The following is a 27,320-nucleotide window of genomic DNA, read 5'->3' as shown; positions in this document are numbered from 1 at the left end:
AATTTTGGATCTTTACTCTTGTATTTACCCACTTTTTTTCCCAGGATGTACACAGTGGCAATGCCTAATATGAAAGTATGGCATCAAAACTTGAATGTTGGTTTTTTTTTTTTTTTTTTTTTTACATTTTGCTGAAGTACTACACAGTGGATGACCAAAGCAAAAATTTAGAGTACTACAAGGAGAAAAAAAAAAAAAACAACAAAAAACTAGCAACACATTCTCCTAGAAAACACAATGAGCTTTAGAGCAGTCTTTATGCTATACTGACACATTTATTTATTTCTCCATCAATGTGTTGAGATGCTGGTTCTGTCATGCCAAAGCTTAAGAAAGGATTGATCTTCATTACTGAGAATTCCTTTATTTACCTGAATAAAGTCCAGTGATATGGGACAGCCTTTCTTTTTCTAAGTACCCTAACAGGGAATTAATTCAGGGGACATTCATGACTGTTTTAAAATTCATGACCCGTAAGGACTATAAATTACTTACATGTTTTAACTGATTACTCTCACTCTTTAAATACTATATAATTTGAAACTGTAAATGAATTAATCTGGCAGTCTTTAATTCTAAGAATACAGTTTGCTTGGGTGCTCTGAATTTTGCCAATGATGATGAAGTGAAAAAAACTTGCATTGAAATTGTATCATGGTAACTATATTTGTTAATTTCTTTGACATTAAACCCAAATGCAGATTAAGGAACATTGTCTGAAATGATATAAGGTGAGTCAATGAGATGTCTGTATTTAGAAATGATTCCATGAGCAATTATGCTTGCTTTTATTCAATGGAGCATATTATGGAGTTCTCTGATGCAGCAACTTTGAAAGTTCAGGCTCTTCAGCTTTAATTTTTATTGGAAAGAAAAATGGGGTTGTTTGCAGCTATTATGCCTTGAGGTATGATAAATACTGTGATACTGGAGTGAGGCACAGAGGAAACAGTAGCCCAGTGATTCTTCCTGGTGTAGTGGTGATTAAGCATGTTTATACTAGAGCGGCCTTGGGATCTTCTCAAACTGACTGTGAGACTGAGTAGGACAACAGGAGGAAAAAGGCTGGCCAGGTTGTTTTGTTGTCTGCTATATGCTATTTTCTGATTCTAATCAAGAACTAAGAAAGTTGCAAAGTATAATCTGTCATGCTTTTTTTTGTGATTCTCAAATTAGGAATTGTGAAGTGTATGATGTTTTAATGTTCTGGGTGTGTTCTTACTTTAAATAAATAAAAACACAAGAGAAGCACTAAAATAACCTCTTGTACCAGAGTGCACTACATTGCAGAACTACATTTTACATTGGCAGAAGCTGTAATAGCTTGAGTTAATATTAGAATTGCCTGACTGTTATGATTTTTATTAGATAAATCATCCTTTATTTTTATTTTTCAAAAGTAGAGAAGAGCTCTTCAGGCAGCTGCCAGGTGACAATTTGTGCTGTAGGTTTTAAGAGGCAAATGACTTTTGTCTCATCATCTCACATTTTGTCTTAGCTTTTTAGTTGAAACAGTCTAAATAATTTGGGACATGTTTAACAAGGGGATATCCTTCAGCTATCAGGGCATGCAGAATGAATGAGACATCCCTAGTTGTTCTGGTGACTATTTGGAATATTGATGTAGAGTTTGGCAGTGGGGAGTGAGACAACGTATAGAAATACAACTGTGTATTTAATGTTAGAGATTGCATAAGAGATGTAACAGGCAGAATGTTCACGGGGAAGTGCTTCTGTCAGATTACACCTAGGATGACAGGAATCTTTTTTCCAAGGCCAGGCTCAAGGACTCTCACTGTGTAGAAACAAGTATGCATTACTATTTCAAGATTTCCCATAAAGATGCTGAGTCCCTGGACAATTTTTAAGTGCTTTTCCCGAACAGTATCTTCAAAATGAAAAAAAAAAAAACAAAAACACAAAAGAAAACAAAAATGTTTCTGTAGGACTACTCCATTCTCTATGGAGGAGAGCAAAAGTAGATTCAGAGATTTGAAGTACTTATGTCTTACGTGTAGAGTTTGCTTGTGTGAATACCGTTCATACCTCATACCATCTTTGCTTTGTTTTACTTTTTTTCCTGGCAGGGAAGTGTGTCTTATACATTGTTACTAAGTCTGCCCTTGTTCCTGCTTCTCTGTAGCTGCTCTTGTTTACATCTGTTTTTCAACATGCTTTTGGGAAGTGCCCTTATTATGCCTTCTGCCAGGCAGAAATGCTGGCGATGGGAAGCAGGCACAGCTCCCTTCTGCTTACAAAGTTCTCAAAAGTGAATCAACCAATGACTTTCTTGGGCCTTTACTACTGGATGCATTAAGTTGGTTGGCCTTTTCTTTGTCCTGTTTCCTATGAAGAAGAGAGAAGGCATAAACTGAGAACAGAGAAATATTCCCCAACCTTATGAGATCTGCTAGCAGAAGTACCTGTTCTGAAAGAGAGAGCTATGACTTGCACTGCACGTGTTCTAAAAGCCAAGTCATTTCTGGAATATGTTTTGACATCTGAAAGTTAGGCTTTGACTATAACTTGTGGTGGGAAAAAGTACTGAATCACAATAGAAGCTCCTGTAGGGGAAAGAAATGCTCAGTGTTAAAATACCATAATATTTATTTGTATGATGATTTAAGTTAAAGAAACAGTAATTAAAACTGCATAATGGTTCATGCTAGGAGGAATTTGTGTTAAATGAATATGACATTTACACTCTTTCTCCTGATTCCATTTTATAAAATATAATTTATCTTGTTTATGACCAGCCAAGTTATCATCTATATGGTGTGTATTTGGTCTAAATATTTGTGATAGTTCAAGTACCATTGATCACATCTTCATGTAACTCTGCTTTTAGACTATGGTAGCAGTTACAGCATCCCAGTATTAAGTCTCTGCCACAGTATTAAGTACAGAATTACACAGATTTATAGAGCAAGGGCAAGAAGAGGTAATGAATCATTTAGATTGACTTCCTATATGTCATGAGCTGTTACACTTTGTTTAACTTTGTTTTTCATTCCAGTCACTGTAGTTAAGCAGATATTCAACAGAATCATCCAGTTTTCAGATTGCAGTGGATGACTTTGTCATCTTTATTGGAATGCGTAAGGGTTGTTCTGCATATAGCTTTAATAAAAGAGCAGTGCCCATTTCAAGGAACCTATGACTTTATGTACACATTTGAAACATGAAAAGGGCTATAAAGACTCTTGTCTTACAGACAGCAAAATGGACTTAGAGATAAATTCTGATTGATCCTGAGGAGCACGGAGAAGCTTCTAAAGGAGGCTCTTGTGGCAAATACTGAGCTTTAGCTGGAGCACAGACCGTCTCTTATGCAATGAGCAAGGTGGAAATGAGTAGGTAGGTCAGACCTCCTGTCAGCAAGGAGCTATCAGGTGATATATAGTGAGTCACTGGTCGAAGACTTTTTCTGACATTAATCATTTGTATGTACAAACATACAAAAATATATATATAATATATATATATTTTGTATATATGCATTCGAGTGGCTGAAATTTATAGGAATCACTTTTGTAACACAGTGCAAGGAAAAATGATACCTAAAGGGTTGAATTAGTGTAGCAGAAGAGTTCAGACCTGTGCTGTTCCAAAGAGTGCTATGGACATCCCAATGAAATCTAAGATCATTTATGTGCACAAGAAGGTTTCCAAAACATATTAAGCACCACTTTTGCTCAATACACTATTCCATATTTGCATGATATTTCCCTTTGACAAGTCATATAATAAGTTCACAGTTGACTGGAGCAGAGGATGTCAGGTTTTTGTGTCCTTCACCCAGCAGTGACAGCAGGGTTTTCATGGTGGCTGTGAGCATCTCTGCTTGCTCACCTCCTTGCAGTCTTATCTCCTGCCCTGGTGACACTGACATCCATGTGCCTGTGGATTGTCTGAGTTCTGTGTAGATGACTGGCTGGTGTGTGGCTTGCTCCATCCCATTGCAGGTCTGAGGCTGGCTCTTAATGGGTGATTACAGAGACTTTTGTCCCACTCCTGACTCAATGGAATGAACTGAAGGTGAAAGCATTCCCCTTCAGTATCTAATTACAAACTATTATTGTTTCCTATGAAGAGATGATCAATAGTAACAGGTGTGCTTGTTTATTATTATTATTATTTATTTTATTGCATTGCCTACTTAGCCCACACTAGAGTGAGAAATGGAGACTGCAGTGGATAAAGTATTGAGATACAGCACTCTTGTAGCTATGGATTCCAAACATTTTAACTGGTCGCAGGTGCCCTTTGGTGATTTGAACGGAAGATGAGCAGCTTTTAACTTTCTCCCCCCATCCCTTGTCCCCATTGGTCTAGTTCATAGGATTTCAGAGGCTAAGAAACACTTAATAATCTCAAAATGCCTTTGTTGGAAGTAAGCATGGCAGGGAGGCAAATCTAGAGAGGACAGTGGGAAGTATGTGTGTATGCCTGTACATGGTCATTGTTTTAGGAGACAAAAGAAACCAATTAGTTTTACAAGAAGACTAATTAAAAATGCTTTGTGCAGCAGCTCTTTATCTTTTCTCTCTGAAGTAATAGACCAAAATTACATAATTGCTTTAATTTTGACCTGGGAGAGTATTATCATTTGGAATGAAGAGAGGCTGTTCATTTTCTCAGTTAAAAGTTGGTTAAGTTTTAGTCTTGGAGAATCCCTGTTAATAAGAAGAAATGTGCACCCTGCTGAAGGTGGCTTGTAATGCTCATAATGTCCTGAACTGGAGTTCAGCTGTGGATGGCAGCTTGGCCAGGTGACACTACACAGGAAACAAACTTTAATTTTTAAAGTACAAAAGAAATTTGTGATCTGCTTTTACAGTGAATCACCTAAATCACAAACCCTCAAACATAAGGAATAGCCACCTGGTATTTCTATAATCAATTGTAATGAACTGAGTTTCAAGGCACCAAATTCCTCAAGGGCAATTGCAAAGAACGATCTAATGGGATAGATGAGTGGATAGTGGAATGCAAAAAAAAAAAAAAAAAAGTGTAAGATGCATAAAACTACACAACTGGAGCATCTTAAGCTGGCTGCTCTGCTCAGTGAGTTCTCTTGCTTGAGCTTGTAACCTGCCTGGGTGGCTCAGGAAGCAAGCTGCCATCTGTGGGGCTGGGCAGCATCGTGCCTCCCGGTAAGGGAGAATGGAGTTCTGTGCTTTAGTGCACCATTAAGCTGCAGTTGCGCATCTCAGTGCCTGGGAACTGATTTACTGATTTCATTTTCTAAGACATCTGGTGATAATAATAATAACACTGTATAAGCATTATTTAAAAATACAGTAATATGCTGGGATTGGATCTCAGGCAGGCCAGTACCAAGGTACACACCCAAACTGCCATCATTTATTTAAGCGTAGGCACATCCAATTTTAAACAAATGGAAATCAATACTGCTCGCAGATATCAGCAGCTGGATTGAAGAAAAAAGTGAAATGGCATTGTTGCTAAGAACAGCCTGTATGAAAAAGCACACGGATGTATGAGCGTTATGTATGTTTCTCTTCTGTTTTATCTTTTTCAGGAAATTTTAGAACGCTGTACAAACATGTATTTATTGTTATTACTGTTAGTTTATATTCCCTATGTAAAATGCATATGTGATTTCAGTATTTCAATAGAAAGTGAATGCCTGCGAATGCTGGGACCTTTTTCAATGCTGTCTGATACATGGATCGATACAGACTCAGCCTGTTAAAATCAATGAATGCTGCTTTTTTCCTTTCAGATATGTGTCACAAAGATGTCTACACGGAACTGCCAGGGAATGGATTCAGTGATCAAACCTCTGGATACAATTCCTGAGGATAAGAAAGTCAGGGTCCAGAGGACACAGAGTAGCTTCGATCCCTTTGAGAAACCAACTAATCAAGTGAAGAGGGTTCATTCAGAGAACAACGCTTGCATTAACTTCAAAACTTCATCTGCAGGGAAGGAATCACCCAAAGTCCGACGGCATTCCAGCCCTAGCTCTGTAAGTTTGCAATACTGGTGTCTGGTGGAGTTAATAACACTGAATAAATGTCTTCTTCTTTAAGAAGAAACTTAAAAACAAAGCAGAAGCTAATTGCTGCTATTAAAATGCTTACCATTCAAATTTCTAATGTTTCATTTAAAATTTATGTACAAAAAAATATATATATATATCTTGAAAGATAACATGCTGTGACATTCCTCTCACCTCTATCACTGTGTGTAGTTTTGACAACACAATGAGAAAGACATAAAGCTATTAGCATCCAAAGGAGGGCTGCTGCGAAAGTAGAGAAGGGTCTAGAGAGCAAGGTGTATAGGGAGCGGCTGAGGTCCCTTGGTTTGCTCTGCCCAGAGCAGAGGAGGCTGAGACCTCATGGCAGCTGGGTCAGGGAAAGGGTCTGCCTGGTTGGGCACATAACAGGCTCCTTGGGGTCACGGCCTCAAGTGCCAGAGCTCAAGGAGAGTTTTGTCAGTGCTCTCAGTCATAGGGTTTAATTTTTGGGTGGTGCTGTATGGAGCCATGAATTAGACTCAGTGATCCTTGTGGGTTCCTTCCAACTCTGGATGTTCTGTGATTCCATATCAGCTATGTACATTAAGGAATTTCTAAGCATTTTTCTCCTGATCCTGTTTTGGCATTACAGCTGCCTTGATGTTTATGTTGCAAATTTTGTAGATTACTTACTGGTGTGGACAATTTTTTTCCCATGATGTGTAGGAAACCACATGCATTGCATTTCGACTTTTAGATTTTAGTTTCAGAGTAATTTGAGAAACAAGTCAGATTTGACAGATTTTGTTTACATTTTAAAATTCTCTTTTTAAAATCAAGTAGTAAAACTAGCATTTATTTCTCTGTCAGAAACTGTGTGTGTGAGAGAAAACAACTGAGAAGGGGTTGGCCATACATCATCACTGTTGTTTTTACTCTGAAGTACTTTGAAAGAAACCAGATAAATAAAATGTCACATCTTCCATGAATAATACCCAGACATGTTTTCCCCCAAAGACCTTCAAAATTATTGAAAAACTATCTCTGTTATGCTTTTGCAAGAAAAAGAGATCATAATAACATGACCTTTGAGATGAAGACTACAGATCTCAGCAGAATGTGTGTAATGCTGCAAATCTTAGTTGGCATGAAGTAATTTTAAAGGCTGATTTTTCTTTTTTATTTATTTATTTATTTAGTTTTGCTCTATCTTCTGGATATCTCCTGTCCTCTGTGCGGAAGTTTGACTGAATTCTGTCAGACTTGTAAGGAGAAGTGACAGAGATTCATTTTCAGCAGATGAGCTTTTCTTAACCCGTGGGAATTTAATGGATAAGATGTCATGCCTCTAGGGGACTGTCCTTTGAAGAAAAGGTTACCTTTTAAAATGAAACCATCTGTAGCGAAAAGAAATGTGATTTTTCAGTATTATATGGTGTTATGTAGCTGCAGCATGTCCCACATCAGCTCATAACAAGGAGTTCTTACCATAAAACTGCTATAGTCAGTAAGGAAGGATGGAGCTTTTATTTTTCTTGGATTGTTTTGGGGATAGTTGTTTTGCATAAGCACTACAAGCCCTGCATATTCAGCATCCTGTCTGTTGGTCAGACTGCAGCTGTTTATTTCTTGCTAATGTCTCTTAAAATAAAACCTTAATGCTTACAGTTTGCACATCACTTACTTGTGAATGGTGCCTGACTATTGTTGGCAACTCACCTATCAATGTCCATGATTTTTTCTGAAAGGTCCTCGCGTTTTGTTGTGGTCTTAACTTATTCCACATCTCTGCTGTTCTGTCTTGTTCCCCATAGAATTTGTTACTAATTTCTGTTAATGCTTTGCACACTTGGTTTCTATTCAAATAAAAATCCCTTCATTTACTTTGCTTCCAGAGTTTGGAACTTCTTTTGGAAATGTGTTATTAGCATCTTATTCTTCTTTTCCAAAGGGCTGGTGCTCTCCTGTGCCCACGCACTGTCCTGTGATCCCCATAGTTTCTCACGTACATGATATTAATGTTTTCTCTACTGTTGTGTTGTTCTATAAAGCCCCTGCCATACACACTGCTCACTGATCTTCTTGTGGGCTGAGTCATACACATTTATTGGGGATGTCTCATGTTTTAAAGTGGATGCATAGGAATTTCCTGAAGAACAATTCTGATTTCTTAACTTCCTGTAATTCTCTGTGATTTTTATAGCTCTTTTCAGTGAACTCCCTCCTTCTGCTCATGTGCTTTGTTAGTCATTTTTTAACTCTTCCTCAAACAAGGTGCACCTGGCAGGGAGTAGTTTGTGGAATAATGCGGGGATTTCAGTCAGTGAAGAAGAATAGAAGCTCACAGCAAAAGGCAGTGTTACCACTCTGTTGATGGTAGTTCATGCTCGGTCCTTGACCGGGAGACCTGAAATTCTAACATCCAAGGCAAGGATGTGATCAAGCCATTCCCTTCCCCAGAGCTGGCTGCACTGCCTCAAGCACAAGATGTTCTGTTGCACATTTCATTGAACAGATGCCTGTATAGTTGCAGGGATTTGTCATTCTCTTGTTTTGAACTACAGTTGAATTGACCAAGGCTTTTTTTTAGCTTCCCTAGTCCTGATGCTGTGTAGCAGATTCCCTTGATACTTCCTTTTCAAATTATTACATTTTCTTTCGTGTCAAAGAGCTGTTCCATATTCTCCCTTATAATTCAGTAAGTTGCTTCTCTGAAAATTCTTCTGCTTGTGGATGATGGGATTCTGAATTGACATTCCAATTTCTGTAAATAATCTTGAGCATGCTATGCCTTTTGAGTTGCACTGGCTACAGCTGTGTATTTGTGTTGCAATTTTGACTGTTTCATATAAACTCTTTTTTAAGGTATTCTGATACAAGTATGCTACTTTCAGTTTTCATTTGCTGTACTTGATGACTAGAGGCTGTGTGTTAGAAAAAGGCTTCTTTTTAGTTTCATTGCTTTCATCATTTAAGTTCTCTGTAGCCATCAGGTGAAGAATCGATGTCTTGCGAAAGATTGAGGCTTGCAGGCTCTGTATCAATCTGTGCCTCTTTCTAGTCTGATGGAAGTTCCTAATTCGTCTCAAAACTAACATTTCTCAATATAAACCTTTTTTATAATGCAACTGGCACTTATCAGCATCAATGCTTGGTGAAAATCAACAAATAATACTCTGTAGATGGAATGTGATCTATTTTATATTTTCTGTACCTTCTAAATGCTGTGATGAGAAAGATGAAGCAGAAATTTGTGAAAGCTGGAACTCAGTGTTCCTGCCCACAGATTGTCACTTGGAAAATAAACCATTTGCACTTTAACACAAAGTAATTTTCTACACTTAATGTCACACCTCCTTGCAACTCCATGGAAATTCCATGTTGTTAATTAGTGCAGTAGCAGTATAATTAGCACAGCAAGAAGCTAGCATGTTAATTGTGAAAATCAGTTTGTCTTATAAGAACAACAACAACAAAAGTCCTTCCACCTGACATTTACGTTCTCTTTATGCAAAACAGTGACGTTGCATTGTACTCCCCTGCCCTTCTTTTAAATATAAGAAAAACCCACAACATTTATGATATTCCAAATGTTTATACTGATTGAAATGAAATGTAATTATGGAATGAACACTACAACAGAACAAACATGCTTTTTTAACACATCAGAATAATGGTCGTTTTTCACCTTGTAGGTTATAAAGTAGATGTTAGCTTACCTGTGGGTCATCTGTCAGCTACTGAGGGTGGAAGGTGATGTGTCTGGGCAGATCTGTGCTGTGATCCAGTGCTACACAGCACACAAGTGTGTGTATATGTGTGTGTTTATGCTTGCATATGGAAAATGTGCATCTCTTTACCTTTGCCTACCACGGGAATAAACTTGTTTTTCTCTGCTTGCTATTAGGTGGAAGAGTGAAGTTATGAAATAAGCTAGGCAAAATTAAAAAAAAAACAAAACACAATTTAAAACCAAACATATGTGCCTCTACCCAAAATAACTCTTGCTTTGGACGCTGACTGGACTAATTCCCTGAAAGTTATATTTGAGATGTTTGCAATTTGGGCACACGGCCACATTTATTGTTCTCCAAGGTTTCATTGTATTCAGTATTCATATTTTATATACTACAATAGTGCTTTGCACAGTATGTGAATAAAATAGTGCTGGTTTTACAAGCTAACCAGTCCAGTCAAGATTTAGCTCCATGCTGGTGTTCTGCATTGGTTTGTTCTTTGGATGACTTAGGATTCATGGCAGTGAATTCAAATGTCATGCTAAGTTATGTGCACTTTCAGTAGGAGAAAAACTAAATGCAGTGAAATACTATTTTTTAATATATGTAAATGTATAAAAGTATATTTACATAAATGTAAAAAAAAAAAAAAAAAAACCAGACAAAAAATTAGTTGGGTAAGCAGTGCCTTACTATGTTCAGTCTGCGCTGTTTTTAAGACAGCAATCTCTCCTCAGTTTTTGTAACTTCAATTGATTTTCAGCCCAGTTGCGACTTTCCTCCAAAGAAATGCAAATAAAAAATATGAACTGATCCTACTCATTGCAAATCAGTTGCATAAAAAGCCTAACTTGAAAACAGAAGCTAAATTTAGAATTTTGTCTAAAAAGAAAGGATTGTTTTTTCTGCCTAAAGACTTCATGTGCTCTTCTCACCTGTGTTCCTGTTCAGGTAGATGAAACTGTCTCCATTTTTAGGAAGCAAAACAAGAGTAGCTGCATCCTCCTTGGATAATACTTTTCATTGAGGTAGGATACATTCAGAATTCAGTGTAGAGTGTAGGTTTTTCTCTTCAGGAAAGAGGGAAGCTTTAAGAATCTTAACCTGAGGGATACACTTTAACTGATAAAGCAAATAAAATGTGGCAGTTGGTCCAGCTCCTGTGCTTTAATAGCCTGGGGAACAGGCTAACATCTTTACAAACGGCACCCAGCCCTTCTGCAGAGCTCTGTGGTAGCTCAGGTTGTTCATTTACAGCTGCATGTCATGAGGGTGGGAAGATGCAGGGAACAGATCAGGCAGTGGGAGAAGAGCTCCTAGGGGCGCTCAGTTTGTATTCCTTGCTTATAGCTCTACAGACTGTCCAGCTTGAAAGGTTTAAAACTGAAACAATGGGATCATAGTGATATGATAAAACTGTAAGAGATCTCCTTACTGTGAAAGGTGCGTAAGGTTTTGTAGACTGATTTTACCATTGTCACAAAGAAGACAAAATATGAAATGTTTTAAAAGCAATCTTCAGTTTTTGCAATTGAATCTCAGGCCTTTTGGCCTACCTTTCACTTTCAGGTTGTTCTAGCAATAACTTTATTTCTTGTGAGTCATACAACAGAAAAGATAGTTAGTTTTGATTTTAAATAATTTACAGTGGTACTGTGAACATAATAGTTTTCCCATGAGGATGGCTTTATATTGAAGTTTAATATCCCACAGATTTTTTTTTTTTTTTAAAGAAATTCTATTTAAAACTTACGCTCAGCAGTGTGACAGTTAAGTGTGACATTCACAAGCTGTTTTATAGTTATGAAAAATGCATGAGAACATAACCCACACAACTTGTGTAAGAACAGTCAGGTGATTTTCAATGTAATTTTCCATTAAAGCTTTCTATACTACATAGATTTTGGAAATTTCTGAGAGAAACAGTGTTCACGTGAGAACATAGTGTGAGGACTCATCCTGCAGGATGTTGGAGTAACTCTGTTATCCCTGTTACAATCTGTATCAGTGTAACGCTTGTTTGAAATGACCTGGCCAGAAGAGACTCTTTCCTCTTGCTTCTTTTTCTCTCTGTTATTTTTTATACACTCACGTCAGTTTGAAATAGCTTCTTCTATTTCTGTGTTCAGCATTTTGGCATACTCTTTCTATCTCTGTTACTATGATCTTTATTTAATTAGCTAGAGAAAAAAATCTAATCTTGGTTGTTGAAACCCATCCAACAAAAATGCCCTCTCCCAGAACTCCGTGGTGCTGTGAGCCTAACCTTGCACTGGGAATGCTGTAGGCTGATATTAAGAAAAGTACATTAATGACAACTGTTTTCAAGGAAAGCAAAGCACAAAGGCAAACAGTGTGGTTTCAGAAGGGAAAAAAAGTGCACCTCTCTGTGCTTCTGTCCTCTGGGGAATAACATGATCTGCTGCAATCTGTGCTGGCCTCCATGGAGACTTGGTTCTATTTGCAGTTCTTCAAAGGCTCAAGCACCTTGACTTCCTTCTGTCATAGTATCTCATCTATCTTTCCCATCGGAGTTCTCTGGAAGATTACTCATTTCAGTGACTTGCCTATCATTTGTTTATTTATTTATTTTAGCAAGTACAAAATTCTGACACTGAACTTTAGAAAAGATCAGTCTTTAGCTTGTATCAAAGGAGTTATGATAAAAGAATTCATAGAAGAATTTTGGAGGCTTGAATTATCTACAGGTACCTGCACAGTTTATGTATGCAATAAACAACTGGTTTTCAGACAAAGGACAATGTGTGCTGAGCAGTCATGTTCCATAGGTGTGCTGGAGAGCAAGGAAGGAAGGAGGAATAAGAAAAAAGAAAGAAGAAGAAGAATTAAAATAAATAAATAAAAAAATAAAATTCGAATAGCGACAGAAGTAGCTGAGCTTCAAGAAGTAGCTTTGTACAAACGTTTATCAAAATACATGCATTTAGCTAAAATTAATACTCTTTTCCATTGAGAAATCTTGTCTGGGTCAAGTCAGAGGACTGCAATAGTTTTCTCAAATATAGGGAGACTTCTTGTAAGGTGTGTCAGTGGCTGATGCAAGCACTGCAAACCCAGTGTGCTCTGGGTATGATGTCTTGCTCACTGTGCATATTTCAGTCAACCATGTCCTGAACAGAATATGGGCTCCTCTGACTTAACAAACACTCATCTCTATGAATATCTATTCTGGTATATTTTACTGGAGGAAATAAAATGCTGAAAACCAAAAAAAGCAAACAAGATTATATTTAAAAGTGAATTTGTATGTAGGATTGTAATATTACCATTAAAAGAATCTGTACTGTTATCTTGCAGTAACAAGATGTATTTTTTTAACAAAAATGAAAATGGTTGAGAAAGTTAAACTAATATAGAAAAATCTGAATAATAAAACTCAAGGCTACGAATCTGGAAAAATAATAATAGGAAAGAAAGTGCAATCATAAAACAGTTGGAAATTGTTATAGTGTTTAGCAATTACACAGAATTTCAGATTCAATCAATTCCGTAGCACTTTATTTGTATCTTTTTTGAAATCGACTGTAGGTTTTGGAAAATTTCATATTTTTAATTATGTGAATTTGATTTGGCTTCTTAATCCAGAAATATAGGTAAGAAGTGTCTGAACTAAGCAAATGCAAGCAATGGTAATTGTACTTTGAATTAATGTCTGAGACTTCATTTAAAAAAAAGTGTTTGGGAAATGGTAGTTTTGTTAAATGGTAACTTAACAAAAGTAGTTGCGTGTGCTGTGTGAGATCTGTCTGTTTATTAAGAAATGTCTTGCAAATTAGTTTGCAAACTCTTTCACTTCTTCAAAATTTCATCATGTTTTGATGCTGAATATGGGAATATAGTATAATTCAGAATATCTAAGCAACTGCAGATTTTTAATTTATTTTTTAAAAATCCTCTGAAGTACTTTTCTACAGCAGATTCCTTCCAAGTCTTTTAAGTTACAAATGCAAGAAAAAATAATGAAGATCTAGTAGTGTGTGAGTTTGGAGTATGTGAACCTCTCAGCAGACCTGCCCATGGCAGGGGATTGGAGCTAGATGATTTTTAAGGTCTCTTCCAACCCAATCCATTCTGTGGTTCTGGAGCAGAGGGCTGAACTTCATTGCTGGAGCGTGGTCACCGGGGGAGACAAGGAGATCCCCAATGGTTTACCAAGTGTAGGATGAACAGTTGCTAACAGGTTGCACTTCAGCTTGATTCTAGTCTACTCTTAATTGGGCAGGCACTGGATGAAGAATTTGAGCTGCCTGATGCAGGCAGGTCAGTCAAAAACAGCTCCTCTTTTCATCAATGAGGAGTGAGCTGGTCCTGCCAGTGTGAGCTCTTATTTGTTCTTGGTGAGGATGCAGCAGCTCTGAGGGGAATAATGAGGCAAGAGACGTGACCATAGGGCAGTGCTGCTGGCAGCTGGAACATGGAGAAATGAGCCTGAGGTTGTAAGAGTAATTACTACTGTTGATTTACTGAGTGGTAATGGATTAAAGGCACCCTGTTTCCTATCAAGATCTTAAGGCGTTACAAGTTGTTATGGCCTTTTACATTATGGTTTCCAGTTATAAAATTAAAGTAAATCACAGTGTGAAAATAAGAGTGAATGTGAAACACATGTATAAACCGCGTCCTTTTCTTTCCCTGCTATATAAGGAAACTAGCAATGAACTATTTACTGTTAACTCAAGTAGCATTGGCACTCCAAACAAAGCTACTCACTGTGTGTTCACTGCAGTCTGGAATGGGAAAAATAATTTACTATCACTTTATTATACAGGAGACGCTTAAATACCTCAATGCTTTTCTTCTATTGTTTTGTAATGTTACATTAATCCATAATTAGACAATTAAATGAGAAAGCTACTTGAATAAATGTTTTAGTCACCTCTATTAGTGACATCTGCAGTACAACTGCAATTAAAAAAAATAAAACTTGCATTCCTAATCAAGCAGAATGCCTTTTTAAGCATTGATCTGGGAGCCAGCCATATTACTCTCTTATCTGTAATGAAGTGTGGTCCCAATAATGCAAGAGGAAAAAGATCAGAGAGTTCCCATGTGACATATTTTCATCAGTTATTCATATTTAGGACTTGGATGGCAAAATAGTAGATTCTTCTGTGTACTGAAGAGAGATGACACGGCACAATTTTGCAAACATACATACATATATTTATCTTGATACAGTTCAATAGAGATCTGGGATCTTACTCCCAGCAAATGTGTATGTGTGCCAAAGTGCCAGAATTATGGCTTGGGAAATATTTAGAGCAGCTAAGGAAAGAGAATTTTTGTATTTTCTGGTTCATGTGTAGGTGAAGGCACGTATAGGTGTGGATTCATTAGGTGTAATGAAGGCATATGAGGCCCATGTCATCCTACCTGAGATGCTCTAGTCTGTTTAAATAGGAGCACTTTTTAGGCTCAGTTGGCTTAAAATTTTCAACCATGGCTGTAAAATAATTTAGGCACAGCTGTGTTCTGCACTACAATGATTGTCTCCTTCCAAAAAACTGAAACTTGAGTACTGCTTGTAAATTAGACAGAAGGTCTCAAATGTGAATCTATATTGTCTACATCAGCTTGGAGTCTCCCAGCTGAATTCAACACTCCACATGCTCAATTTCTTTGACTGCTTTCTGTTGTAGGGTTTTGACCAGAGTGCTATGGAGACAGTCCCTGAATCTTATGTGAGCATCAGTGCTGATCCCCCCTGCCCCCCGAATTTCTGCCCTTTGGTTGGTTGAAGTACAGGACATATGACCACTGCAGTCTAAAATACCTGTCAGTGATAGTGGCAGTTGCAAATCAGTTTTTTGCTGTGTACTTCTGGTCCAAGGAGACATAAAAATCACTACTTCTCCAGAAAATGGAATATGTGGACGCTTGGAAAAACAGGGTATACTTCAAAAGACTCAGATGTTTTCCAGGGACTTCATCATATGCTGTGCACCAAAACGCTTATGCCAAACTGCTTCAAATTACTTCAGTTTGTAAAAGCTAGGACTAATTCATAGCAAAAAATGGCCTTTTAACAGAATTTGAAGTTCTCAGAAGAGTACTGTGAGGCTAATTAAGAAACATTCTTTTGTATACAATGACATTTCTTTTATGCATACCTATGTTTCTTAACATACCAATCTTTAAATAGATGTGATACCTGTATCAACCCACATACTAAAAGCACTACTTATTATTGAAAATATAAATTATTCTAGTGTCTACTGTGTCTAGTTGTAGATCAGGACTTCATTTGACAGATTTTGAAATTATTAAAAGTAGATACTGTATTGCATCATTTGGAACAACATTCTTTCACAGAATAAAAATCTAGAAGCATGATTTTATGCAATGCAGTTCTTCATAACACATGTTCTCTTTCTTGATGTTTAATATTAGCTTTCCAAGTAAATCATTTTTGTGTCAGAGGAGTTGCTGTTTCTGCAGCCTTGTGGTGCTCTTTGGGAAGAATGGCAACAGGGCCACTAGGCAGAGAGGTGGGCTGAGCTGTCAGAACCAGCAGCAAGAGACCGTGTTTGGTTGCTCCTGTTTTCAGCCCCACACTTAGGCTGCAGGTGTGAAGACTACAGGATTTTATTCAACTGTGCTGCTCATATATGCCATTATATACTATATACTATATATATGTTATATATAACTACCAGCTGAAGATGAATCCACAAGCTGAAGATGATAAACTTAATTCAGAAGCAAGATATTCTCTTTAAAAGTTTCCTGTAGTATTTTGATGACACTGAACAACAGTTGATGTGCAGAGGGCACAGGCTACTTACACAGTGCTTTTATGTGGATGGCAGATTTTCATATGTATGTATATATTCATGTAAATTACTTAAGAAGCTTGTGTAATCCAATGTTTTAGAGCAGATTGAAGCTATTTCTTAGATTCCTAAAGAAAGATAATCTGGTTTAGTTGCAAGTGATCCTTTTCACTGTATGAAGTGATGTATGTGAAAAATGAAACTGAAGTGTCCCTTTGATTAAGAACAAAATCCTTTTGATAGTTCTGGAGATGTAAATATATGGTTAATATGAGCAACTACCATCTGGAGTGTTTAATGATGTTATGATGTTTGCTGGAGTAGCCTGTTTTGTCATTTTATTAGTTCTGCTATCAACTTTTTTATTGTTGCTGCTAAGAACATGCAGGTGTATGAGGTTTCATAAAGGCATTTGATCTTTAAAGGCTGAATCAAAGCAGTTAAAGTTTTGGTTGCAGTAGATGCTGACAGGTCATCATTTCTTTTCTTTTTTTTTCTCTTGTTTAGCCTACAAGTCCCAAGTTTGGAAAAGCAGACTCATATGAAAAACTGGAAAAACTAGGGGAAGGGTCCTATGCTACAGTATACAAAGGGAAAAGCAAGTAAGTCATGTTTTCTTTGTTCTTTTTTATTATTATTATTATTTTTTGGCATTTCATTTCAATAAATAAGCAGAAAGTAGTAACTGGTATTGCTGCAATTGTTAGAGAACCCCATGAATGAATGTAGATGGCTACTAATTTCTGTGTTCTCTTGTGAAAACAACAGCAAATGTAACAGTAGAAAGCAGAGGTAACATTACTTCATGTCAAAACAAGATGAGATTCCATGTAGTTAATCTAATGTTTTCTTTATACTTTATTGTTGCATTACTTTCTCAGTATACATACCAAGTGAAAAGTCTGATATTTAATTTTCATAGATAAAAGCACAATATCCTATCAAGTAGTTTTTTTCTGATGTCCTGAGAGCAATATTGACTATATTTATTAAATGAATTCGTTAATCTTTTGTTTGTCTTTCTAAAAAGCATGAATAAAATACCAAGAGTTGTTACAAATAATGCACGTTCCAATAAAAGTAGTATTTACAGTCCTGCCATGCTGATGCATGTATTACAGAATCACAGAATTGTGCTTTCTTCAAGAAAATGCAGTTATTTTGCATTGTGAGGGGTTCAGTTACATATTATTATAAGTTCCAGACGTAATATGTAAGTAATCTTTTTATTGAGGTCTACATAGTTGGAGGAGAACGTATAGATTTCAGCTTGTGCCTTATCACTAAAATCCTTTTGCAAAATCACAGCATGTATCTGGTGATAGTTATCTGATATGCTTTGCCTTTCAATAAGATTGAACTAAGGAAATGGGGATACTGGATGCCCTGTCAATCATTGGAATTGACCAAAAGTTAAAAGCAAAGCAAAGCACTTCCCTGAAGCGATTTCATTCAGTGGTGATTTGTGCGTGTGTTATAAAACGTATATTGGTTGGAAATACTTCATTTGTTTTAACAGAGCTGACTGCAGATCTGTAAGAAATACTTCAATGGTTTTAATGGTAGCTGAATAATAAATTGATATTACTGGGTGTTCTGCATTCTCCACTTTGAATAGCAAGCACTAAACAAGTGGTGTGAATTATAATAATTACACATAACTTTATTCTGCAACTTCATAACATCTTTTGCTAAGGCTTTAGAATTTGTTTTGAAAAAATGTGTAACTAGAGTTTGGATAAGAATGTGTTTGCAGTAAATATCTTGGTCTCTTCCTAATCCTGAGGCAATGTTCTCTACTTGCCTTAGTTTTTTCTGTAAGAATTGAACAGTTCCCATATTACACAACACCATCTTGATTCAGCACCTTGAATCCAGGCCTTCTGTTTCCAGAAGAAACAGTTGAATTACTTCATAACAGCAGGAGGCAATTCCTTAAGAACAGGGGAAACACTATAGGGCCTATCTGCTCTTTCAAAAGGAGATGTGGACTGAAGCTCTGTTACCACTTTGGTCCCCATGAGAAGTTGAGGAATCAGCAAATGGGCAGGGGCACAAGATCAGGACAGCTCTGGCTCCTTCTGTCCCATTAGAGCCTTGTAGTGCTATTTTCTGGCAGATTGGCTCTGACTGCTTAAAGCATTGTCTATAATGATACAGGAGCTTTTTCCTAGCACCTGGTATAAGGTAAGACTATGATATGCATCACTGTGTTCCCTGGCTGTCTGTTCAGTGAAAAGGGAAAATGGGCAAAACAAGTCAAAAGAGGCCTTTTTTTTTTTTTGTTTTGGCATGTGGCTGATTTTGACTACTGAAGGATTAAACTCTCATGGCACTCTGCAGCACACAGACACAGAGCTTATATGGAGATGCTGGTAATATATGCACAGAAAGTGCATTTTCATTGAAATGTTTAAGAATCCCTGATTTTCAACCAACTCTAATACTTCGTCATTTTGCCAAAATATTTTGGGTATTTGTCCTTAACTGTTGTTTAAACTGTAGAATTTAAGATCAGATAGAACTGCTTGAATGGTGCATGGTACTCAAAATTCTGTGCTTAGTATTTATCACCAGGCACATGCATCAAGTTGTGGATTTTTCTTTGTTTTCTTTTGTCTTAAAAATAAATTTAATGAGGTTCATAGACATCAAGGTAATAGAAATCAAGGGAAAGTTTATTAGCTGTATATGACATCTACAAACCGAAGGACAATACCATTTTGAGAATTTAATGGTACATTTTCTTCTTAAAGAAATGTTGTCACCACATAAAGCGCTGCATGTAGATTCTATCTTATTAACATTTGGAAAGCTGTAGATAAATATCAAAGTTTGCTTTATAGTAACATCTAGCAAGTATTGTGAGAACAAACTGGCCAAACTACATCTGGAAGAGTGCAAACTGAGTTCATATTTTTATCAGTCTTATTGTGTATTTACTTGTCTCAAGTGTAGACACTACTTTTCATCTAACTACTTGGACAGTTTTGATCATCTTAATATTTGTTAATAGCAATGTGATTCATTTCACTTATTGTGAATGAATCCCATTTTCCATTATGAGCTCTTTGATGTTCTTATTACCAACTTAATAAAGTGTACTATGCTATAAATTTGAGTTTTCCATATCCACTTCCAATTTTTGTTTATATTTGACTTCTATATTCAGCTGCTTGAAAATGTTTCATAATGATCCATGATCAGAGTAAATTTGTGTTTTGTAAGTTAGTCAATATAGTTGCATAGAAGTGTGTGCAACACCTAATTCAAGTTTATTCCATTAAATGAAAAGATCTTTCTTGAATCTCTGGAAGAAAAACCTCTGTTTACATTACAATGATCTGAGGCTCCTGCCTCAGAGAAAGAAAATCTGTTTCATTTCAAAATCAATTTTTTACCCATTATAAAAATGACTGCTAGCTTTCTCATCAACATATCATGTTTCTGTATTTGATACACTCATGCAAATCACTGAGAATGTCTCCCAGAACCAGCTTGTGTTACTGCAGATCATTGGTACTCTGCATGAAGTAGTTCTTGATGGTTTGCATTACCAAAGTTCAAATGAAGTCATCAGCTGGCTGAAAAAAGAAGGAAAGGATATTGTCCTATTACTACAAATATACTACTGCGTCCTAAGTTCCAGAACAAAGATAATTTGGTTTCAGATTCTACCATGGGATTTTCAATTTGTCCAGAAAGATATATATATATTTTAAACAATTGCTCTCAGATAATTTCTATTCTTTGTTTTTATTCCACTATTGTAAGCTCAAGCAAGGCTTTTTCTCTTTATTGTTTTTTTTTTTTCGAAATAAATGGACTGTTAACAGTAGCACAATTACAATTTCTAAGTTCAAATAGGGGAAATAGTTGTATATTATTTGCATACTTTGAGAATCCAAGTCCAAGTTAATCTGTAAACATGAAGAGAAAATAAGAGAAAATAGATGTTAGAAAGCTGGGAGAAATCAGACACAACCCCAGATTTGGGTGTTAGTCATCTTTAAGATTAGTAATGTTTATATATGACAACTGCAAATTGAGGAAGATTTTTAAGAAGAGCACTGTGTAGTAGTTGTGGTCATTCTGCTCTTCCTTCAGCTTTTTAAACTGCTTGTCTCTAACCTCCATGGTTATATATCACTTGAAACAATGACATTAAAAAAATTACATGGTTTTCTGCCTTCAGTTTATTTTCCCCTACATTTCTGATGGCTTCAGGAATTAGCAGTGTGTTTCAATGCTGAAGATCATTTAGGTTCAATCCCAAACTCTTTTTTTGCCCTGTTTACAATCATCTCATGAGCTCACTGAAAGCAGGTTTGTTTGGCTGAAATTAGTGTGTCCTTCAGTAAGATATTTTATAGCAAAATTCTGAAATAAGTAATGTTTGGGTTTTCATCCATACTGCTGCAGTTTCAAGCCTAAAATTTGAATAAATGACTCAAAAAATTGTAGCTGGGAAAGTCATAGGCAACTATTTGTCGTCATTCCTTTGCATGCAGCAGCTAATGAACAGGCCCAGGCAGAGCAAATAACCAGGACACATGCAAAGCTTGATAATTATTTTGTAAAATAATTTTTGAACGCAATGATTCTTACATTTCCAAACACATCCTTTACTGAACACTCTTGACATGAAAATTGACACTGCTAGATAGTTTCTGATACTTCTAAGACTTCAGCAATGTTTTTACTTTTTACTAAGGGTACCCTGGGCTGCATTAGGAAGAGTGTTGCCTGCAGGCAAAGGGAGGTGGCTCACCTCTTCCGTTCAACCCAAAATATTCCTTAAGAGCATACTGGCTCACTAGAAGAAGAAACATACAGAACTACTGGAGAGAGTCCAGAGAAAGGCCACAAAAATGTTAAAGTGTTTAGAACACCTCTCTTATGAGAAAAGGCTTAGAGAGCTGAGATTGGTTAGCATGGGGAAGACGAGACTCAGGGAGATCTCATCGATGTCTATAAATGCCTGAAAGGAGTATGCAGTGAAGATACAGATAAGATCTGTTCAGTGCCCAGTGCTGAGACAAGAGGCAGTGGGCACAAACTGGAACACAGGAGGTTCCCCCTAAACATCAGGAAGAACTTCTGGACTGTGCAGTGACAGAGTGGTACCAGAGTGAGATCTCTTCCTCAGACAAATTCAGAAGCCACCTAGATGTGGCCTGAGCGCCTTGCTCAGGGTGTCCTGTTGGAGGAGGGGCTGGGCCACATGGACCCAAAGGTAACTTCCAACTTCAGCCATGCTGTGATTCAGATGATTCAGACACTATAATAATGTTATCATTTAGAAGTTAAGGATTTTCGAAATTTGAATATTGTATTTGAATCCATGATCCATTGGGAATGCAGAGTCTGTACCAAGCCCTCATTGCATCTGTTCAACTGAACAGAAATTTCGAGAAATACCATAAAGCAGAAAGTCATTTTAAAACTTAGTCTTCTTTTGTAGAGTTGTTTGGTAAAATCTTGATAACTGTTTCTTTTTTTTTTTTCCTTCTAAATATCTGCCTGTGATTTCTTTTAATGAGGAATCCTTCAGCCTTTTAGATTATACCCCGCTGATCACAATGACAGAATAAAAATCCCACGCTTCTAACTTACTGCTTGAAAAGATGAATAGACAAATAGCTGCCTACGAAGACATAAAATCAACCATTCCTTTTTTGAAGGAATGTGTGCAGTAACTTGCCTTCATGAAAAGCCTCGCATTTTGGAAATGGGACAGGATTGGAAGTACCAAGCCCTTGTCTCCCTATTAAACATGATTTTTCTGTCTAAGTTAGAGTCTGTGATAGCATCCCAGGAATGTGAAATGAAGCAGGCTAATTCCTCTTAACGGATGATGGATTTTTCTTTTTGTAGTCAGATAAAAGTGGTTCCCTGGAGTGTGGGGAAGCAGCAGAATGAACAGAACTGAGTGACTGAGGAAATTGAAGCACTGCTCTCTCAGACTGGGCTTTTCTGTTTATTGCAGAAATAGCCATGCAACCGTTTGTTTCTTCGTTGACAGTGGTTGCATCAGTGGGCAAATCTATTTGAATTCACATGTTGAACTTTAGACATGCATAATAAAGATTATTTTGGCATATTCATTTTCCACTTTCTCCCAGGTTAATTTATCGCATTACTTGGTTGCATAAAATCCCAAAAGAATTCTTACTGTCTGTACTGACATTCAGATCACTTTGTTGCTTGTATTTGTAGTAAAATTCTGGAGAAACAGACCTAGTATTTTGCTGGTTACACTCTGAAAAATGTTGCAAGTTAAACTGGATTTGTATTTTTTACTAATGCTGTGAATATGTCATCTCTTTTAATAACTTTGAGTTAAAATAAATACAATCCTACTGAAATTGATTTGAGAGGCAAGTAATGGATAGTCTTTCACTCACAGTGTCCCTGTCTTTTTTTTTTTTTTTTTTTAGGGTTGTTTTCCATGGTTTCAAGTTATTGTTGAGACAGATTAAGAGAAATTAATATAACATAAGTATTGTGGCTTAACTCTTCATCTCCATGCACTTTTGGGGGCAGCTTTAGAAAATATTACTGTATTTATAAGTAGTTTGCAGAAAATAAATTAGAGAAATAGATTCCTCTGGAATTATAGTATCATTTCTGTTTGCAGTAGAACTGAAGAAATGCTGTCTGTCTTTATGGACACACACGTCTTCTTGCTAGACCTTGTCCTTCTTCCCTCTTGAGCGTTGCTATAAATATATGTGAATTTAAAGCAATGGAATCTTGCTTGATTTGTGCCAAATAAATGTTGACGTGAGCCCTGAGCGTCTGGTGATGAAGCCAGGGACAGCAGGAAGGAGATGCACTTAATGGGAGCCCCTTGCAGAGCAGTGTGAAGACATCCTGTACTTGCCCTGGGAACTCCGCTCACTGCCCCTAAGGAAAAACCCCGTGCTTTTGGCAATATTATGTGCTGGCATGGTTTCCATCCTCTTCTCCCACAGTGTTTAATTGCCCTTTAAGCTATAGGCAAAGAATTAAAGCAGATTACTTCAGTTAAAGTGATGTGATCTGTGACTGCTTCTTGCACAGCATGGAGCTGTGTTCTGAAAAGCAAGCCAATGGTATATCCGCCAGTTTCCCTGCTGTGATCTCGACCTATTTCTTGCTTCTCCATATGATTTTTAGTGTACTAGTTTTCACTAAGCTGTGCACAAAGTACTGCAATAATATGCAGAACTCATAACAGAGAGATCAATCTATACAATTTTGCCTAAAATTTTCCACAAAATTGTATAGTTTCACACACTGTGTCCCATGTAAAATGCTTGTCCTAAATTCAGTTCTCTTCCCCTTCTCTTCTAACTTTTAACATGAGAAATGGTCTGGTCCCCACCAGAGTGTGCAGAGTGTGTCCTGTCCCAGCTGGTGCTGTCACCCAAAGGCTACAGAAGCTGTGGGATGTTTGTCTGCTGAGGTGCTGCTGCAATTTTTGTTTGAAATTGGATCGAAATCAGGGTGATTCCAGAGTGTACCAAAAGATGAAAGGCTTTTTTTTTTTTTTTTTTTTTTCCTGTTCAGAGCATTTGACATTCATATCCTTCAAAGGCAGTACTTTTTTTCCATTCACACAAAAATCAATAGGAAATTAGAGGTATAAAACGCAGATCTTAGAGAAATATTGCTCAGAAAGGCAGTGCCCTGCACCAGCTGTGGTTCCTATGCAATATTATTCTTGTGCCAACAGGGAATAGTAGAATGATCAGTGGAAACCACCTGTGTTTGTTGTTGGCATGATGTATTGTAGAATGCTTTATGAAAAATGGCTGACTGAAGTATTTCATATAAATGTTTGTGGATGGCTGCTCACTAGAAAAAAAGATCACCTAGGGATTTTCATTTTTATGTTTTGATGTGCATCCTTTACAGAGGATGCCTGACAGGGCTAATTGCTATTCCCACTTTATTTTTCTTTTAAACTGCAGTATTTAATTTATTTCTCTTGAAACCTCCATGACTCTTCTATTGCCTTTCCTTTTGTTTTGTGTACAATTTATTGCAAGTGCCGTAGGCTTCAGATAGCCCGAAGAACTTGATGTTGTTTTGTTTGTCACACCTCTGCTCTTTAGCCATTCCCTTAGCTTTAATCCATGCCAGCATGAAGTATTGTATTCAGATGCTCCCTGGTATGCTTTATGTGCAGCAGTCCAGTTCACAGATAAATCTTTTGGCCAATTTCTTTAGATGGAATATTTTGGAATTGTTATGGTTTCTGTTGCCTTAGTGACTTACCCTTTCTGAACTCTTTTCTTGCAAACTGTTCACCTACAAATGAGACTGCTTTTATCTCAGGGGTACCAGATGGCTGGAAAAAGAATATATACTCATGAATTATGAAAATACACTTCATAGTTACTTTATAGAGCAGCTTGATTTGTCTTCTTTTGTTTGTTTTTCCTTTTTTCCCCCTTCAATTTCTATTTTTAGCTGATACGTTTGGAATATTTTGTAGGCTGCTCTTCACTATACATTTGAAAGTCAAGATGTCATAAAGCATGTAAGTAGATGGTTTGTAAACATTTCTAGTATTATTAATCTTTCATAAAAAGTGTAACTAGAAGTTGAACTTGATACAAGACTAATAACAACTTGATGCTGAACTAAAATGCTAAATGGTGGAAAAAATTTGAAACTGGTCTAAGTACCAAAAGAGGTTATTAAATAATTATTCTTTTAGAAACATTGTAAAATCATGCAGGCTTGAAGATCCTAACTGAATTGTTGACTATATTAAACACTTAATGAGTGAGTCTGTGTTTAAAAGAAACACTGTGAGGTTGTTTTCTATATTTGTATATATTAAAGACTGCATTATGCTCTGTATGCTGTGTTTCAACCTTCAAAGTAGTTTGCAAAGGTGACAAAGTATCATCTCTAGAGACAGCTGTGGAAACGAGGGAAGAAAATTCATTGTATTGCCTGGGATTGCAGAGAAGAATCTGGCAGAAAAATCAGGATAGAACATAATTATATTGAATACAACTGCTGGGAATGACACTATTATATATATGTATGATTGGGATCATAGAGCCATAGAATGGCTTGGGTAGGAAGTGACCTTAAAGTCCATTCATTCCCACCCTGCCATGGGCAGGGTTGCCCCCCAGCAGCTCAGGCTGCCCAAGGCCCATCCAACCCGGTCCTGAGTGCTTTCAGGGATAGGGCACCCACTGCTCTCTGGGCAGCAGTGCCAGTGCCTCACCCCCTCTGAGAGAAGGAATGGTAGAGGAAACTACTGAGGCGAGCAGCTGCCTTAAGGTGAATGATGTAGGTTGGGAGCTAGAGGGACCTGGGGTAAATACTGTGCTGTTGCTCTCTGGTTCCCACCCAAGTGAGGGCTGCAGCATTGCTTCTGTGAGGTTAATTTGAGTCCTGTGAAGAACTGGATCCACAGCTTCCAGTGACACTACTTATTAATAATTTAAATGTGTCACATCTCTTGGAAATCTTTGATTATTATTTTTTTTTAAACACCCTAATAAGCATTAGCAATGTGAAATACCTTTAAACCACCAGTTTCTTTTAAAGTAAAGTGACTTTTCTTTTAGGATGGAGGTTAAAAGATGGTAGAAGTCAGAGAAAGTGATGAACCATGTTATTCCCTTTCTAATTACACAGTAGGGCTCTATCAGGACTGTAAATGCTTTTTGTAAATTCCAAGTGTAAGTCCTTCATATTAAGAGAAATATAATCTATGTTTACTGTATTTTATGGTAGTGGTTAAAAGAATCATGAAAAATTAGGAATTAGTTACTCTTTTGTGAAGTGATCTGAGGTGACTAAATGCAGAGGGACTTGGCTTCTGCCAGGTTTCTGTCATGGGAAACTTTGGCAGAGGTTTCATTGGGCCACCATGGCCTGGTTTGGGTTTTAGATGTGTTTGTGACATTACATTTCTTCTTAAAAGTTAATTTCTTGAAGTAAGTATCAAAATCATGAGCATCACAGCAATGCTGATGGATGATTTTACTTTGCTGGAGTGTTCCTAGGCTTAGTATATGCTAGAGTTGTGAGCTAAGCCTCACCTCCAGCCAGCGGTACAACCCTCTGTTAGATAAATAGATTGAAACCAGAGCAACAGGTTTTATGTAATTTGAATCTTGAATATGTTATGTTTAGAACATTTATTGCATCTAAATGTAACTGAAGAACTTGTGAAAATAGTGTTATGTTACTCTTTTGTTCTCTTTGCAACATTATCAGCATCCCCAGTGTTATCACCAGTAAAGGCCATTAAGTCATTAGTTCCTTCATATTCTTTATATTGAAAACACTACTATATGTTCTTAATGATGCATTAAAGCACTGAATCATTTATAATCTTCTATACTTTCTCAAAAATAGCCATTTATATCAATGTACTTAATTTGGCAATACCAATGTGAGCTGTTTTATAAAAAGCTGAAAGACAGATTAGAATTTTTTGTAACATCTGGCTCTTTTTTGTTTTTTAATATAATATACAAATTTTTACCATTTGCCAAATAAAAGTATTTGGACTCATTTTTCTTTTGCCTGCATTGCATACAAAATCTGAAATGTATTAGAAGTTATTATCTAACTTTAAAATGCTGAATTTTCATGAATTGGAAAACTAACCGGCAGCTGCTGGTGATTTGCCTTGAATTACAAAGTAAAAAAAAAACAAAGTGTAGTCGCTAGAGAGGCTTCAGTACTTTTATCCTTTTCCTAAAGATTTTGGATAAGAGAAAGAACTCTTAGTTTAGGAAAGTGGAAAGCTTGCAAGTTAGAAAATAGGAATTTTTT

The 27,320-nt window shown here is 36.8% G+C and overlaps 1 protein-coding gene across 4 annotated transcripts in view; it reads left to right on the top strand.

Annotated features, from left to right (window-relative positions):
- Window positions 1-27,320, top strand: part of CDK14 (cyclin dependent kinase 14) — a 308,561-nt gene that overhangs the window by 69,301 nt on the left and 211,940 nt on the right. For all 4 annotated transcript variants that reach the window (XM_031614434.2, XM_090142825.1, XM_090142826.1 and 1 more), the window contains 2 exons: window positions 5,750-5,995; window positions 17,028-17,122. In XM_031614434.2, coding sequence (XP_031470294.1) covers window positions 5,750-5,995; window positions 17,028-17,122 — 341 coding nt within the window. The remainder of the gene's footprint in view (window positions 1-5,749; window positions 5,996-17,027; window positions 17,123-27,320) is intronic.

Source organism: Phasianus colchicus, chromosome 6, assembly GCF_987193195.1.
Source record: "Phasianus colchicus chromosome 6, bPhaCol1.hap1.1, whole genome shotgun sequence".
Classification (NCBI taxonomy): domain Eukaryota; kingdom Metazoa; phylum Chordata; class Aves; order Galliformes; family Phasianidae; genus Phasianus; species Phasianus colchicus.
This window is presented reverse-complemented; position numbering and strand designations above follow the sequence as displayed.